The following is a 15,259-nucleotide window of genomic DNA, read 5'->3' on the forward strand; positions in this document are numbered from 1 at the left end:
CTAGCCTCAGTATTACATGGGACGGATTCCTTGGCCTCTGCGCTTTGGTGCTTTGCACCTGCGTAACAACCTCTTCCCGCCCCACCCCCACCCCTGCCTCCGCCCTCCTCATAGTACTCAGGCACGCAGGGCCTCTAGTTCAGCCCCTCCCCGGCTGGCAGCAGTTGACAAGGCAGACGGGGGTTAATCTGGGCCTGCTAAGCAGGGACATGCCTCTTGCTGGAGAAGGCAGGGGCTTTCTGGAACTTGCCTGAGTCTTATCTGCAGAGGTTTGCCCCAACGCGTCTTGGGGAGCAAGCGAAGGTTTAGTGACATGTGCAGTTGGCAGATGACAGGGTTATCAATCAGACTCCTGTCAGCCTGAACCTTCGGGGCTTTTGTGAGCTAGTCAGGCCATGGGCTGGGGGACCTGAAGAGGCAGGAGGGGCTTCTTGAATTGGAGTGGTGGGAGGGCTGGTGAGGGGAGGAGAGAACATTCCCAGACAACCAGGGAGGGGTCAGAGGGACAGGTGTTGGCTTTTCTGGTCACCTCAGTTGGAACGTGACCCAAGAGCCCCTCTTTTTGTCCTCATCCTGCCCTGTGGACACCTGAATTCTCATTCCTGGGGACTTCCATGTCTCGAAGGCTCATGCACAGGACCTTTGAGTTGGGGGCACAGAACAGTGATGGGAGAAACTGAGAGCAGGGAGCTGCCTACCTCTGGGTGAAGCTCGCACGCTGGCAGTCGGGGGCAGAGCTGGCCTGGCCGCTCTAACGGGAGCCTTGGGGGCTGTGCTGTGGTGAGACTTTGCTCTCGCAGCTCTCTTTCTCCTAGGGTGAGGAACGAACCTGTAATCCAAGTGTTAAAACTATGGCCCAGGGCAAAACCCCATTAATTCTGAATCATCTCTTTTGTTGCATTAAGAAAGAGAAAAAAAAAAAAAAAAGGAAAAGAAAAACTCCCCACAAGCAAGCCTTGTGGAGGTGTGCAGGCAGCTGTGTTTGTCTGGAAGGCAAAGGAGTTGGCTCCACTCAGGGGGAGGAGGTGAGGCCCCCACCCCCTCCCAAGAGTATATAAGGAGTCTCAGCCCAGGGGCAACAGCACTGCAGTCTGGTTTCAGCCCAGTTCAGACGCTCCTGCTAGAGTCTCTCTTGCTTACTGGGGACACGCAGGCACAGGCTGCCTGACCATGGCCACCACATTCTTGCAAACCTCTTCCACCTTTGGAGGTGGCTCTGCCAGAGGGGGTTCCCTCCGTGCCGGTGGAGGCAGCTTTGGTGGAGGGAGTCTCTACGGGGGAGGCGGGAACCGAAGCATCTCTGCTTCCTCTGCTAGGTTTGTCTCCTCGGGAGCAGGAGGGGGTTATGGAGGTGGCATGAGCTGTGGCTTTGGCGGTGGTGTTGGTAGTGCTTTTGGTGGAGGTTTCGGTGGGGGTTTTGGCGGTGGCTTTGGTGACTTTGGTGGTGGCGATGGAGGTCTTCTCTCTGGCAACGAGAAGATCACCATGCAGAACCTCAATGACCGCCTGGCCACCTACCTGGACAAGGTGCGTGCCCTGGAGGAGGCCAACACGGAGCTGGAGGTGAAGATCCGGGACTGGTACCAGAAGCAGAGCCCAGCCAGTCCAGAGCGGGACTACAGCCATTACTTTAAGACCATAGAAGAGATCCGGGACAAAGTAAGTCTGTCCAACAGGGGTAAACAGATGGCTGGCACATCTGTAACTCAGCATTACTGCTGACTAAGAAAAGCCCTTTCCTGCTGTGTGGCCTCGGCAAGGTCAGGGTACACCTGCTTTCCAGCACACCTGTTCCACTTGTCAGTGCTGAGGGAGTCAGTGGTCCTGGGAATCTGATTTGGATGGGTGGGGGTGCCTATGAGAGCAGTGAAAGAGAGTAACTCCTTCTCTTTGCCCCACAGAATTTGGAAGGATCTTTGTAAATTACATTTTGGCCTGCGTGATGTTTAGGCGTAGCCTCCTGAGTCCTAAACGTGTGGACCGTTTGTTTCAGCTCTTAAAGACGTCTTTCTTGCTGGAAGCATTGTTGGATCTTAGGAGACCAGGGGACTCAATATAGGCTGTGCCACCCCCTCACTTTCCCTTTTACTAACTGGATCTGTTTTCCTTAGCTGCAAATGCTTTTCTTAGCGGCCGTCCAAGTTCCCAATGGGTTCTGGAGACCAAGGTCTCTGTCAAGGCATGTAGGAGGCAGGCAGCCACTGTGAGCTGTGCCCAAGTAGGCTGGTGTAGTGTGTCTCTGGAGAAGCCTTCCTAGACAGAGCCAGCTCTCTCCATTGCAGGCTAGCCATGTCCCACAGGCAAGTCCTTAGTTTTCTATGCCTTGAAGGCGTCACAGGGAAGGTAGCATGGGTCAGCAAGCCCTTAGGTACAACTCCCTGTCTCCCACAGATACTGGCTGCTACCATCGACAACTCACGTGTTATCCTGGAGATTGACAATGCCAGGCTGGCGGCGGATGACTTCAGGCTCAAGTGCGTGCCCACTGCATCGCCCCTTTCTATAGCACCCCCTTTACCCAGCTTTCCTCTTCTCTGACCCAGAAACCTAGGCCCCTTACCTTTCCTGACTTTAGCTCTTTTCCTCTCCCCCAGGTATGAGAACGAGCTGGCCCTGCGCCAGAGCGTGGAGGCCGACATCAACGGCCTGCGCCGGGTGCTGGATGAGCTGACCCTGGCCAGGACCGACCTGGAGATGCAGATCGAGCAACTGAACGAGGAGCTGGCCTACCTGAAGAAGAACCACGAGGAGGTGACAGCAGGACAGGGGGATAGGGATAAGAGCCAGACTGTTGGCGTTTTGCCACAGTCTGCTGAGGGCTTAGTGGTCAGAAATGTGCTCCACAGGCCCCATGGAAGAGGAAGGGCACTATTCTTTGGTAATCTGGACCCAAGGCCAGGCCAGGTGCGAACTGCAGGACTGGTTGGCTTCACGGGCTTATTGTCTCAAGGTCCTTGTTTCATAGGACCCAGAGCAAGAGAGGTCCTCCGAGCTTGGGGGGGGGGTGTCCATATGATCCAAGGGGGAACAGAGATGGATAGGGTGGCACCGTGTGCTAAGGTCACACTGTGAGTTAGACTCAGAGTCAGTTAGCCCTCAGGACTCCACATTCTTAGTTCTGTTTTACAGCCTTGCCTCTATATGACCCCACCCCTCCTCCACCTTGCAGGAGATGAAAGAGTTCAGCAATCAGCTGGCCGGCCAGGTCAATGTGGAAATGGATGCAGCACCGGGGGTGGACCTGACCCGCATGCTGGCGGAGATGAGGGAGCAGTATGAGGCCATCGCGGAGAAAAACCGTCGGGATGCAGAGGCCTGGTTCTTCAGTAAGGTGGGTCTGACTGTAACCCACCCCACCCCAGCTCTGCTCTACCCCTCCTCCCCACTCCATAGGCCTCTGAGGGGGCCCCTGGGGCTCATGGTCCTCCTGTGTCACTTACAGACTGAAGAGCTGAACAAGGAGGTAGCCTCCAACACAGAAATGATCCAGAGCAGCAAGACGGAGATTACAGACCTGAGGCGCACCTTGCAGGGCCTGGAGATCGAGCTGCAGTCCCAGCTCAGCATGGTACATTCACGCTGGCCTATGGGGTGACACACGTGCCCATCTTCCGTGGCTGGTGAAGCCTCAAACTCCCATCCCCAACAGTGGTCACTCTGGTCACCCCATCCTGTCCTTCCTATCCCTCTGCTTTCAGTGGGTTATCTTCTAGTCTGATGGGTCTTTGGATCTGTTTCCCCACCAGAAAGCCGGGCTGGAGAACTCCCTGGCAGAGGTGGAGTGCCGCTATGCCACACAGCTGCAGCAGATCCAGGGCCTCGTTAGCAGCCTGGAGACCCAGCTGAGCGAGCTCCGCTGCGAGATGGAGGCTCAGAACCAGGAGTACAACATGCTGCTGGACATCAAGACTCGGCTGGAGCAGGAGATCGCCACCTACCGCAGCCTGCTCGAGGGCCAGGATGCTAAGTAGGTGCAGAGGGGCAGGGAGAGATGAAGGAGGGGGATGGATGGGCTGGGATGCAGGACCCTCAGAAGCGGGAAGCAGGGCATCTCAACAGCTGTGTCGTTGAGTGCAGAGAGACCTAAGGAATCTGGAATCTACATTCTGGGCTGTTATTTTGGGTAGCCACTTCCTCTTTCTGGACTGGGGCTTCTCCTAGAAATGATGGACAGGACATTACGACATCTCCGAGTCTGTCTGCTTAGAGCGGCAGGCAGGATGGACTGAACACCAGGATGTCCCAGCCCCTAGAAGAGCCACGGGGGTGGGGAGGATTCCTCAGCCAACCGGGGGTTCCCTTAGTGAGATTGGAGCTTTCTCCCTTGGTTAACATCTGCTTTCCCTTCTCTTTCAGGATGGCTGGTATTGGCGTCAGGGGAGGTAAGAGAGGGTAAAGCCCTTTGGTGTGGGTGGGAGCAGATTATTGGAGCTACCATTCTGCTTATAGGGGGGAAGAAGGAGAAAGAGACAAATATCCCAATAGGGCACAATATTCAGGTTTCAGGAAATATCCCTTCCCCAAGGACCCTGGGTGGGATTAGAAGTTTCTTAAGGACATTCCAGGCTGTGTAGGTTCTGTCCTGGGCTTGCCTTTCTACCTGGTCTCACCTTCATGCTGATGTGATGATACGGTAACTGCTGTCCACGAGCAGCTTAAAACCCCCTGTGCCATTCATTCACTGCTGGGGATTCCTGAGGTTTCCAGCTCTCACCTCTGATAAGTAACTCAGCAGGCCTCCTGGCAGCTCCAGAGGGATTGGCCAGTGGCTGTTCTCAGGGCAGCTGCCCATTTTGCCAGCTTCTGGAGGTCCCCCTTGCCGAAGCCTGCTCTTTGTTTCTGCAGCCTCCCTGGGAGGAGGTGGCGGCAGCAGTAGCAGCGGCAGCAATTTCCACATCAGCGTGGAGGAATCAGTCGACGGAAAGGTGGTTTCTTCCCGTAAGAGAGAAATCTGAGTATCTGGTGCAGGAGAAAAGACCCTGGCTCCCCACTGCCTTCCAGGCTGAGAGAGGCTGGAAAAGCAGACTCCAGTCCATGCCTTCAGGGAGCGGCCGATGGAGAGGGCCTCTCTGCTTTCCGGTTCCAGGCTTTGCGTGTTCTCCCTTTTATAGTTTTCCCTGCTTCCCTTTAAGCACGGAGGTGCACAAAGCAACTGACCTTTGCGTGGTGTCTGTTCCTTCAATAAAGAATCACTTTTCTTTTCACAAAGGCCTCTTGGGCGTGCGTCCAGTGTTTTTTGGTGGCGTCCAGTTCTGAGGAGGTCACCATTCTGACACTTACCTCTATTTTTTTTTCTTTTCCTCCCTGAACGATAATACACAATTCATTCTTGAGTGTGCAGGGTATTGTGGTCCCAGAAGGTGGCTTACTTTCCTGCATTAGCCCATGGGATGGGGAGGGCTGGAAACGGTGGAAGTGGCTCTGAGGCAGTTCCCTAGGGTAATTTGGGACACTTAGCGCAGAACACAGGTTTAACGACTATTTTTCAAGTGAGTGGTATACAGCAGCATTTGGATGTCACTGGGCTAGGCACGCTCATTCCCGTGTCTGATTCAATACCTACCGCCGTAGGTGGTCAGGATCTGTCCTTCCCATCTTAGAGATGAGGGCCCTGCTGTTGTAGCATGAAGGGCTTGCTTGCCTGGTGGATGGGCAGTCAGCATTGGGGCTGGACCGGATCTCATACTTACATGACTTCATAACTAGGTCATGTTCTGGGATCCCAGGCCACGGCCCTTCACAGCTCCAAGCTTACCTTGCACACTAACTTTCTTTTTTGTCTAGCTGGGCACATTTAGCCTTCAGGAGGACCAGCTAGCTCCATCTTTGTCCATCTGTAAAGCTGTACTTTGTCCCCCTGAAGCAGACACCTCCTTCTAAATGGCACACAAGTCATCTAGAGGGACAGATACTGGCTACAGGAAGCCCTCTGGTGTGCCCAACATCAAGTCTGAAGCAACTCTAGCCCTTTCTGCCTTCCTTGATCCAGAGCTCCATGCCTGCTCCCAATTCCCAGCATGCCCCTGGGGCCCATCGGAGCAGCAGTGTCCACACACACCTGCTTATTGCCTCTGATCTGGGAGTACTTCCTCTGAGCCCAGATCTCATGGTCTTGAGATCTGGGTGCTTCAGCTGGGCAATGTCTGGCCCTGGGGTGAGGGCTGGAGATGAGAGGGAGATGTCTATTTGTCCAGCCTTCCTGGAAAGAGCAGTCTGGGAGAAGCTCTCCCTACTCTTTAAGGGAAACACCAAGCCCCTGGAGAGGATCGGCATTGCCTCCATGGGTAAAGCCTCTTCTCCACACACCACTGATGGAGATAGTGCCTGGTTTTCTGAGAAGACCAAAGGGACAATGTGATTCCAGACAGCACCGGGAGGCCAGACTTCCATAGGCTGACAGAAGGTAATGGGATTTACTGAGTGTCTATACTATGCTGGGCCCTGGGCAGGGCTTTCCATAATACCATCTCATTAAGTCCTCTGGTGTCAGCCTCCAGAGTCAGAAAAGGAAATGGAGGCTCAGGAATGTGAAATAAGCCGTGCATAAGCCAGAAATGGCAATACAGGGCCCCGATGAGTCCCTCTGACCCCAGATCCTTGCATTTCCTCCAATGACAGAAGGTAACAGAAGCTGAAAAACTTATTTATTATTATTATTATTTTTAATTATAGATCTGCTCACTGGAACCTATTGATCACCAGGAAGCCTGTTCAAATATCATAAAGAAATGCTGTTAGAAAGACCGTCCTGGTATCTGGCCTTTGTCTCTCATGTGGCTTCTGCTCACATGGAGGCTTAAGACATTAATTACAACCTCTCTTATCCCCATCCTGAGAACGACCAGGTTCTGTACCAAGTCTCCTTTGGCTCAGAAGCTGGTTCTTTCTCTGTCTTACAGGGCTTTGGGTCCCCACAGGAGAGGCATCAGACCTTCTGAACCAGGCCAGTGTTTTTCTGCCTTCAGTTTGCAAAATAAAAACAAACAAAGCAAAACGAAACAAACACCTTTGCATACGGTGCATTAAGGCAAGAGAGGGACAGACTGAAGGTGCCATCTGCTTTTTCTCCTCCAGCCAGACCCTGAGTGTTAGGGAGGAGGAGAAGCTGCATTTCTGGCAGGTGATATGGCTCAGTGAGTAAAAGGGCTAGCTGCTAAGACTGATGTCCTGAGTTCCAGCCCCAGGATCCACATGGCAAGAAAGAACCAACTTCCATAGGTTGTCCTCTGACCTCTATATGTGCACGGAGCACAACATCACCTCCCCCTCCCCCAGCAATAAAATAAATGTAAAATCTATTGTGTATGCCTGTGGGGGGAGGGGAAGGGGAGAGAAGAAGAGGGAGAAAAGGAAAGAGATAGAGAGATAGAGAGTCTGTCTTTCTGTAGTGACCCCCCCCCCCCATTTGCCCTTGCTTTTGCTTTTTTGAGACTGTCTTCCTGGCTGGTTTCAAACTGCTGTATAGCTAAGGATGACATAGAATTCCTGATCCTCCTGCCTCCGCTGGGTTTATAGGTTTATAGGTTTGAGCCATCGTGTTGGCTTGGAGTACCTGTTTCTGCTTTCCTGGGATCCCCAGTGGTGCTGTCAAGATGTTCTTCCCCTGTGCTGGCCCTGGAGATGCCTGTATCCTGAGATAGCTTACATCCTACGAGCCCTTCAATAGTTTCTGGGCAGAGGAGGCACACCTTCTGTGTGCCCTGGGCTGAGGTCAGGCTTGGGTTCCAGCCAACCCAAGGAAGCAGGCAGTAGGTGAGACCCCCTCCTACTCCTACAGGAGAACATGGCTGGAGGGCTGGAAGTATGGCCTTGGGTGTGTCTTCTGCTTATTGAGGTTTTTTTTTAGAGCAGGCATGAGACATGACTATCCTATCTCCCTGAGGACTGAAGCTGGTCTTTTTCCTTCTTCTGAGTCTTAATTTCCCAACCTGTAGAATGAGGAGTACGGCCTGGACATGGTGACCTGGGACCTCAGCAAAGAGCCAGGCACTGGACCTTCTGCAGAACCCTCAGTGTGGCCATTACCTTAGTGTTTGCTGGCCTTTTATACAGAGATGCTTCTCCTTCACTGCTCTTGCCTGGCACGGCTCTGGACAGCCTCCAGTCACTTGGGTGTGTGTCTATGTGTTGGTCACCTGCAAGGGAAACTGAGGAGGAGACAGCTCCAACAGGACAGTTCTCCTGGGACTGGGAGCTGGGGTAGCTCACTGACTGCTGCTTCTGTGTGCTGTGTCTCATCACCCGCATCCACAAAGACCTCCTCCCCTGTCCCCACAGCCACCCTCCCCAAACAACTTCCCAGGCTTCTCTGCACCAGGAGCTGTGTTTGGAGATGTGGAGAGGAAGTGACATAGGAGCTAGCTGCTATGTTGCCATCTGCTCGGTTGCCATGGGTGCTCTGCAGGGACCAGAGAGGGAGGAAGGTGACACTGGGTGTCAGCACAGGGTGGAGGCTCAGGAGGATTTTCAGACTGGCCTTCTAACAATGAGTTTGCATTTCCTCACAGGGAAGTCTCTTCCTGACCCGTGTCTTTTTCATCTCAGGTATTTGATAAGCATTCTGCGCCCATTCATCTAATACTTGTTTTTCAGTTGTGGCCATTCAGGCCCTGGAAGGTTGAGTAACTTTTGTTAAGGTCACACAGCCTGCAGAGGTTTAAAACTCAGCTTCATCTCATCCAAAGTCTTTGCTGACCCTGCTGAGTTTCTGGGAAGCCAGTGTTGACATAAAGGGATTTTTAGAATGAGGTATGTGGACATGCTGGTGCCTGAGGCACCTAGGCTGCTTTGAAGTGATTTCAGAGGACTTCTGTAACAAGCAGGTGTCTGTGAGGCGGTGTCTCAAGGCCTCTGTTGACTCTCAGGAGAGGGAGAAGGGACCCCATCTAAGAAGGTACCGCAGTAGGAGCCGGGGGACCGGGTGCCAGCCAGGGAGGGTTCCACGTATGAGAAACCTGGTGAAGACAGACACACAGCCGAGGGTCAGAGACTTGGAAAGACAACATGCTGATGGCAGCTTAGGGATGGTGTCACTGTGACGTTCAAGGGAAGCCTCGGAAATCCATGCATTTCTTCTTGTTTCCTGCTATCCCAGGCCTCAGATTTCCTAGATGTGAAAAGAGGGTATTAAGTGGGCAAATTCTTATGACAGTTCTTCACTGAGCTAGCACTCCTTTAAACTCTGAGCTTCGACCAGGCACAGGCACCGAAGGGCTGACACCACAAGCCATTGAGCCACCTGGGAAGCAGAACCATCTACTGGCTCGGTGCTAAAGATGCCTGAGCATGGAGAAGCCAGGAGATGTTGTGCTTGCTTGGATGGGTGTAGCTTCATCTAAAAAAAGGAGTGGGGGGAGGCAAAAAAAATGAACAAAAACAAAAAAACATCCCCCCAAACCCAACCAACCAACCAACCAACCAGCCAGCTGATCACCACCACCACCACCACCACCACCACCACCACCACCACCACCACAACAACAACAACAACAACAAACCCTACCCTGGGCTGGGGATGTAGCTCAGTGGGTAGCAACCCTGCCTAGCAAGCAGGAAGCCCTGGTTTGACCCCCAGCATAGAATGAACTTGGTGTGCTTGTACTCACTCAGAATCGTAGCACTCATGATATGGAAGTGGGATTGTCAGAAGTTCAAGATCATTCTTGGCTACGTAATTTATTTGAGGTCAGCCTGGGCTACAGAATGTTCTTTTTCGTTTGTTTGTTTGTAGACCAGCCTGAGCTGTTCGAAAACTCTGTCTCAAGAGTGAAATAACAGAACAATGGACAACAACCCCCTCCCATGGTGAGACTAAAGGGCAAGAAATTCTGTGATGTCTACTGGAAATCTGACACAACCACAGTTAGCAAAGACCTTACAGGTCAGGGTTTCTTGGTCCCACAGGATTGAACCCTGTTTCAGATAATAACTGCAAGCAGCATGTTCCCAGGCTACTCACAACTTCCTGTCCTTCATGTGGGTTCTCACTATTCCCTCTTCCAATTTAATTACTTAGCAGTCTCACAGAATCCCAGAAAAAAATAATGTGCTTATTATTTCCAATTTGTTGTGAAGGACACTTTAAAGACTTAAAGTAGGTTACAGGCAGTAAAGATGCAGACCCTGCAGCCAAGATAGTTTTATTGAAACGGGTTCTTACGTAGTCCAGACTGGTCTCAAGTTCGCTGTGTAGCCAAGGATAATTGTGAACTTTGAATTCTTTTTGTCTTCACTTCTTGAGTGTTGAGATCATAGGCGTGCAAACCATGCCTGGTTTATGCTGTACTGAGCATTAAGGCCGGGCTTCATGCCTGCTAGATAAGCACTCTATCAGCTGAGCTACATCCTAGCCCACCACTGGGATTCTGAGTTTGGGCGATGCATTTAACCTCTCTGAAACTCAGTTTCCCCAGTTGAATAAAAGAGTATGGTACAGCAGAGTTGTTCCAAAATAAGAAGATGCATATAGAACGTTCAACCTAATTTTTATTTTATTAATTACATGTGTGTGTGTGCTGTGAGTGAGCATTCACATATATGTGAATGGAGGTGCTGGCTGGGGGTCAGAGGATGGTTTTGGATGTTGGTCTTTGCTGTCTATTTTGTTTAACTCTGGGCCTTTTGCTTGCTTGCTGCTGCTGTCGGTCCAGCTGGCCCATGAGCTTCCAGGGAATCTTCTGTCTCCGCTTCCCATTTTCCTGCAGGAGGGCTGAGCTAACAGACACGTTATGCAGCTGTCTTTCATGTGAATTCTGGTGATTCAAAGTCAGCAAGTGCTTTTAGACAGCAGGTGCTTTTACCATGTTGTCCTCCGAGCTTCTCCGCACAGTGTGCAGTGATGCCTTTATTATTCTCTGACGTAAGCGGAATCTGAACAGAGAATGGCTGATCCGCCTCCCAAGCAGTCTCAAGGCTTCCACCAGGGAGGGACTCCACTGAGGATCAAACCCCTCCAGACCATTGATCCAGGACTAGGTGACAGCTCCCCCTTTTCAGAGAAACCTGTTTGTCATGGCCCTACTCACAAGTCGCTTGAGATCAGCCTCAGGCCCCTGCATGTCTGTGAGGGTCCCTTCCTTCTTTTCTTTAATCTCACTAACTCAGAACATGGATGTGACCTGCTCCGTGGGCTTTTCCTCCGACAAGCACTTCTGTGAAAACCCTCTGGACATCTCACAAGTCAGTTTAATTCCGACATCGACTGGAGTTAGCACAAACCCCAAAAGCTAGGGCTCGGCCCACAAGACTGAGTGAACCCTGTTTCAGACGACAATTGTAGGCAGTACATTCCCAGGTTAACCAAGGTTAACAAGGTTAACACTTTTCTCACTCGGTTGCAAGTCATGGATTCCCAAGACGCCCTTCCCTGGCTGCATGATTTGGTAGAGTAGCTCACAAAATCCAGGAAAACATTGTGGTAAATTGCTAAAGGCCCCAAACAAGCAGTCAGGTGGAAAGACACATAGCTGAGGTGTAGCTGGGCCCCTAGTACGGGAGCTACTGTCCTCATTAAGCTGGTGTACATCACCCGTCTGGCACATCGGCTGTGAGCTGTCTGAACTGCATATTTTAGGATTTGAGTAGAGATTTCACCACACGGGCGTGATTAATGAACACAGCCTCCAGCTGCTTTCCTCTCTCTGGAGGATGGGGGCTGGGGGGATAAGGCTGAAAGTCATTCAGGTGACCAGCCCCCGTCCATGAGCCCACTAAGAACCATCTACAATGCTTCTGTTACCAGGGAAAGCCGGGAGGTCAGTGATAGTCTGTGACTGACACTGAAGACCACTGAAGACCACCTATGAGGACAAAAGATACACTCAGGGTCTCCATTGCTTGAAAATTAATGGTTTTAATTATGTGCCAGGAACCAAAGACAAAGCTCTCTAAGTGTTCATATTTTATTATAAATCACAATATCCTAGAATGAACTACTCAAAGACCAGAGCACCCCACCATTGGGTCTAGACAGACAGAACCAGAAGCCAGATGCAAAGTTTGGCTTCAAGGTGTCCTTGGGTAAGTGATTTGCTTCCTTGAACTTCACGTGGTTCATCTGAAAAAATCCTCTCATGCTGGGGACGTAGCTCAGTGTGTAGTGAGCTCGTTTTGTATGTATGACTCTCTGGTTTTGACTATTAGCAGGGAATAAATCCGGTATGGTGGAGCACACCTATAATCCTAGTTAGTATTCAGGTGAGGGGGGGACACAGCAGGATCAAGTTCAAGGTTCTTGGCTGCATATAGCCCAGGCTACACGGGACTCTGTCTCCAAAGTAAAGATATAGGAGAACAAACAACAACAACAACAACCCTCTCCTAACATGAGGCTAAATGACCATGTTAGTGTTAAGCTTGGTAGTGAATGAATGTAGTTTCCCCTCTCCTGCTTTTGAGACATGATTGGAGATTGGACTGAATTTCATGTTATTTTGCCAAAGAGCCAAGCAGACAATGTCAGACACAGTTTTCCCGAGTGCTGAGATGGGGGCTTGGTCCCCAGATGACTCTCTGCTCAGCTCGCCCCAGGAGGGCCTGCTCTGGGTTTTCTACCCCATAGGCACTGGAGGGGGTAGGGAGTCACAGTATGTAGGAGGAAGGCATTGTTGTAACCAAGCACTTCTGGGAGGGAGAGGCTGTGCCCTGACCTTGTGAGGGGAGGCGTGTCATGGCCGTCCATGTTTGCTCTGATGGAGCTTTGGAGGATCCGTGGCATTGTTACTTGAGGCGTTGGCCCCAACCTGCTTGTCAGCCCCGGGAGGACTGGGGCAGCATCACCCCAGGCCTGGCAGGTTCCATTAATCACCTTTTTGTTAGTTTTGATCCTTCAGTGAGAGAGCCAGAGCTCTTGCTTTGGGCTGAATCATGCCTTTCCAGCGAAAGAGCTGAGCCATCAGTTTGAGATGGGAGGGCCGGGCAGGGTCAGGGGTCAGCCCAAATCCTGAACTCACCATGATGTCTGAGCACGTACTGGGTCTTGCTCTGGCAGGACCACCTGCCTCCTGGGTGAACATGGGTCCATTTCCCTACCTCTGAATGCAAAGGTGCAAGGCCCAGACTCAGGGCTCTCTTTTCAAGTATTGCTGAATCAGCATAGGGGGTTCTTGGATGGCTTCACACCTGTGCCACCTCTCCTCAGCCCCTGCCTGGTAGCACCCCAGGCCATATGCTTCTGTGCTACCGAACCCTGCTCCTGAGGAGGCCATTCACAGTAACTGTGGCCCATTTGTGTGGGGAAGGCTCGGGGCCTGACTGAGGTCCTTCCTTCTCAGCCCTGGGAACATCTTTTCTATGACAGGTTCTGAGAGGGCTGGCTCCTCAAGATCTTTTATTCCAGCTGGAACAGCAAGGCCTCCTCCAACAGTGACCCTGTGCTGTCCCTGAGCTTCGTAGCTACGCTCTGGGGAATCTTCAGAAAAGACCCTAACCCTTGCCCTGGAGACATCTCTTTCTATGTGTGTCTCTCATATGTGTCCAATGCTTACAGACTGAAGCAGATATCATGAGAGAGGGCCTTGCTCAGGAAGCCCAGAGCCTCTGCAGATTTGAAAGGTATCCCAAGACAGCCAGAATAATGGAATATTAACCCCAATGGGTGTACTCGGCCCTGTAGACCTCTGGGGTGTGGTAATTCATCGCTGCAAAGACTTTCCTGAGCATTACAAGGCATTTAGTGACACCCCTGATCTCTACCCTCTGCCCAGCAGGACCACCACCCAATTGTGATAACTCAAACAACTTTAGACATTGTTGAAGGTCCTCGGGGAGAGCCAGGTAGCTTCTGCTGGAGAACCTATGGACTCATTTCTGGTGACAGAGGTTGGAAGAATGATTTGATTAGGGTTGTGAGCTACAGAGAGATACCCAGGAAAGGTACCACGAGCTTACAAAATGCTGGAAAGTTCTGGATAGTGGTTGCACAGGAGCATGCCTAGGTGACAATGAAATTGGACAACACTCAGAGTTTGTGTACAACTTTATTGTACACAAAATAGACCTACAATGAGCCCTGGAGGCAGGTGGAATCAGCCTCGGGATCCATTTCAGATTCTACCTTATGGCTCAAGTCTCTTGTGTGTAAAGTGGGGGATAATGGAGAAGCTGCCTCCTGGGGCTGCTGCTAAGATCAGTGAAACTGAGTGCAGGGCTGGTGAGATGCTCAGCAGATCAGAGGTTCATTCCTGGGACACACACGGTAGAAGGAGAGAACTGCCTCCTGACAATTGTTCTCTGACCTCCACAGCGCACACTGTGGTACATGTCTTCCCCCAGTGCACAAAATAGATAAATGCAATTGGAAACTGAGTGTAAAGGTCCTGGGTTCTAAGCCTATTAGTGGGGTTACTTTTTTTTTGCCATGTCTCAGTTTTCTCAATTATGTTTTCTTTCTGGGGTCCTTTAGGGTCTCTTATTAGTGTTGCTTTTTAGAATTATTTCTTAAAAAAAAAACAAACAAAAAACCCCCCAAAACATTTATTTATTTTTATTTCATGGGCATGAGTGTTTGACTGCATGTGTTTTGTGCATCATGAGTGTTTCTCATGCCTACAGAGTCCAGAAAGAATGAGATGCCCTAGAACTGGAGTTACAGTCGGCTGTGAGCTCTTATGTGGGTGTTGGGAACAGAACTGAGGACCTCACCCAGAACAGTGAGAATTCTTAACCACAGAGCCAACTCTCTAGCCCCTAGAACCATTTTTTCCCCTCAGGCTAACCGTATTCAAGAGTGGCTGATTCTTTGAGATCAACAAAGTTTGTCATGAGACCTGTTGGGAGCATTGGCACAGATGAAATGCTAAGGGGCTTCCAGAACATTCGAGCCAGACATTTTAGAAGCAGAAAGGAAGGGTAGTGAGGGCTATGGTGGTTTCCCACAGCATGGGGCCACTTTGCTTGTAGCTTTCTCCTCCCCCTAAACTCCTACCCTTGGCTCTCTGGCAGACCCTTGTAGTTCAGTCTCCATTCTAATACTGGGCAGGGCTGGGATGGAGCTTCTTAACTGGAAAGGTGAAGTAGAATTTGGTTGTCAAAAGCGCAGTCTCAAGCAGAACACTGCTCCCTCTGAATCATCCCTTTTGTTAAGGATTAAAAAGAAAAAAGCCACCCCAAAGACACAACCCACCCTGGAGAATAGAGGTAACTGGGCCTGTGGGAAATGAGGTGCAGTTGGCATCAGGTCAGAGGGTGGGGAAGGGAGGAGAGAGGATGTCCCATCCCTGTGGAGGGTGTATAAAAGGCAGGCACAGCAGAGAAGAGCCAC

At 51.2% G+C, this 15,259-nt stretch overlaps 1 protein-coding gene across 1 annotated transcript; it reads left to right on the forward strand.

Annotated features, from left to right (window-relative positions):
* The first annotated feature begins 1,065 nt into the window (after window positions 1–1,065).
* Krt15 (keratin 15) lies at window positions 1,066–5,199 on the forward strand. Its single transcript, XM_021626275.2, has 8 exons — window positions 1,066–1,659; window positions 2,392–2,474; window positions 2,595–2,751; window positions 3,170–3,331; window positions 3,443–3,568; window positions 3,747–3,967; window positions 4,357–4,382; window positions 4,846–5,199. The coding sequence occupies exons 1-8, from the start codon at window positions 1,171–1,173 to the stop codon at window positions 4,953–4,955; spliced, it is 1,374 nt and encodes a 457-aa protein (XP_021481950.1). The 5' UTR covers window positions 1,066–1,170; the 3' UTR covers window positions 4,956–5,199.
* Window positions 5,200–15,259: the final 10,060 nt, after the last annotated feature.

Source organism: Meriones unguiculatus, chromosome 7 (assembly GCF_030254825.1).
Source record: "Meriones unguiculatus strain TT.TT164.6M chromosome 7, Bangor_MerUng_6.1, whole genome shotgun sequence".
Classification (NCBI taxonomy): Eukaryota; Metazoa; Chordata; class Mammalia; order Rodentia; family Muridae; genus Meriones; species Meriones unguiculatus.

Coding starts and splice junctions, on each gene's coding strand:
- Krt15 (XM_021626275.2), top strand. CDS start 1,171: ATGGCCACCACATTCTTGCAAACCTCTTCCACCTTTGGAGGTGGCTCT. Junction 1,660..2,391: donor TAGAAGAGATCCGGGACAAA/GTAAGTCTGTCC, acceptor TGTCTCCCACAG/ATACTGGCTGCTACCATCGA. Junction 2,475..2,594: donor GCGGATGACTTCAGGCTCAA/GTGCGTGCCCAC, acceptor CCTCTCCCCCAG/GTATGAGAACGAGCTGGCCC.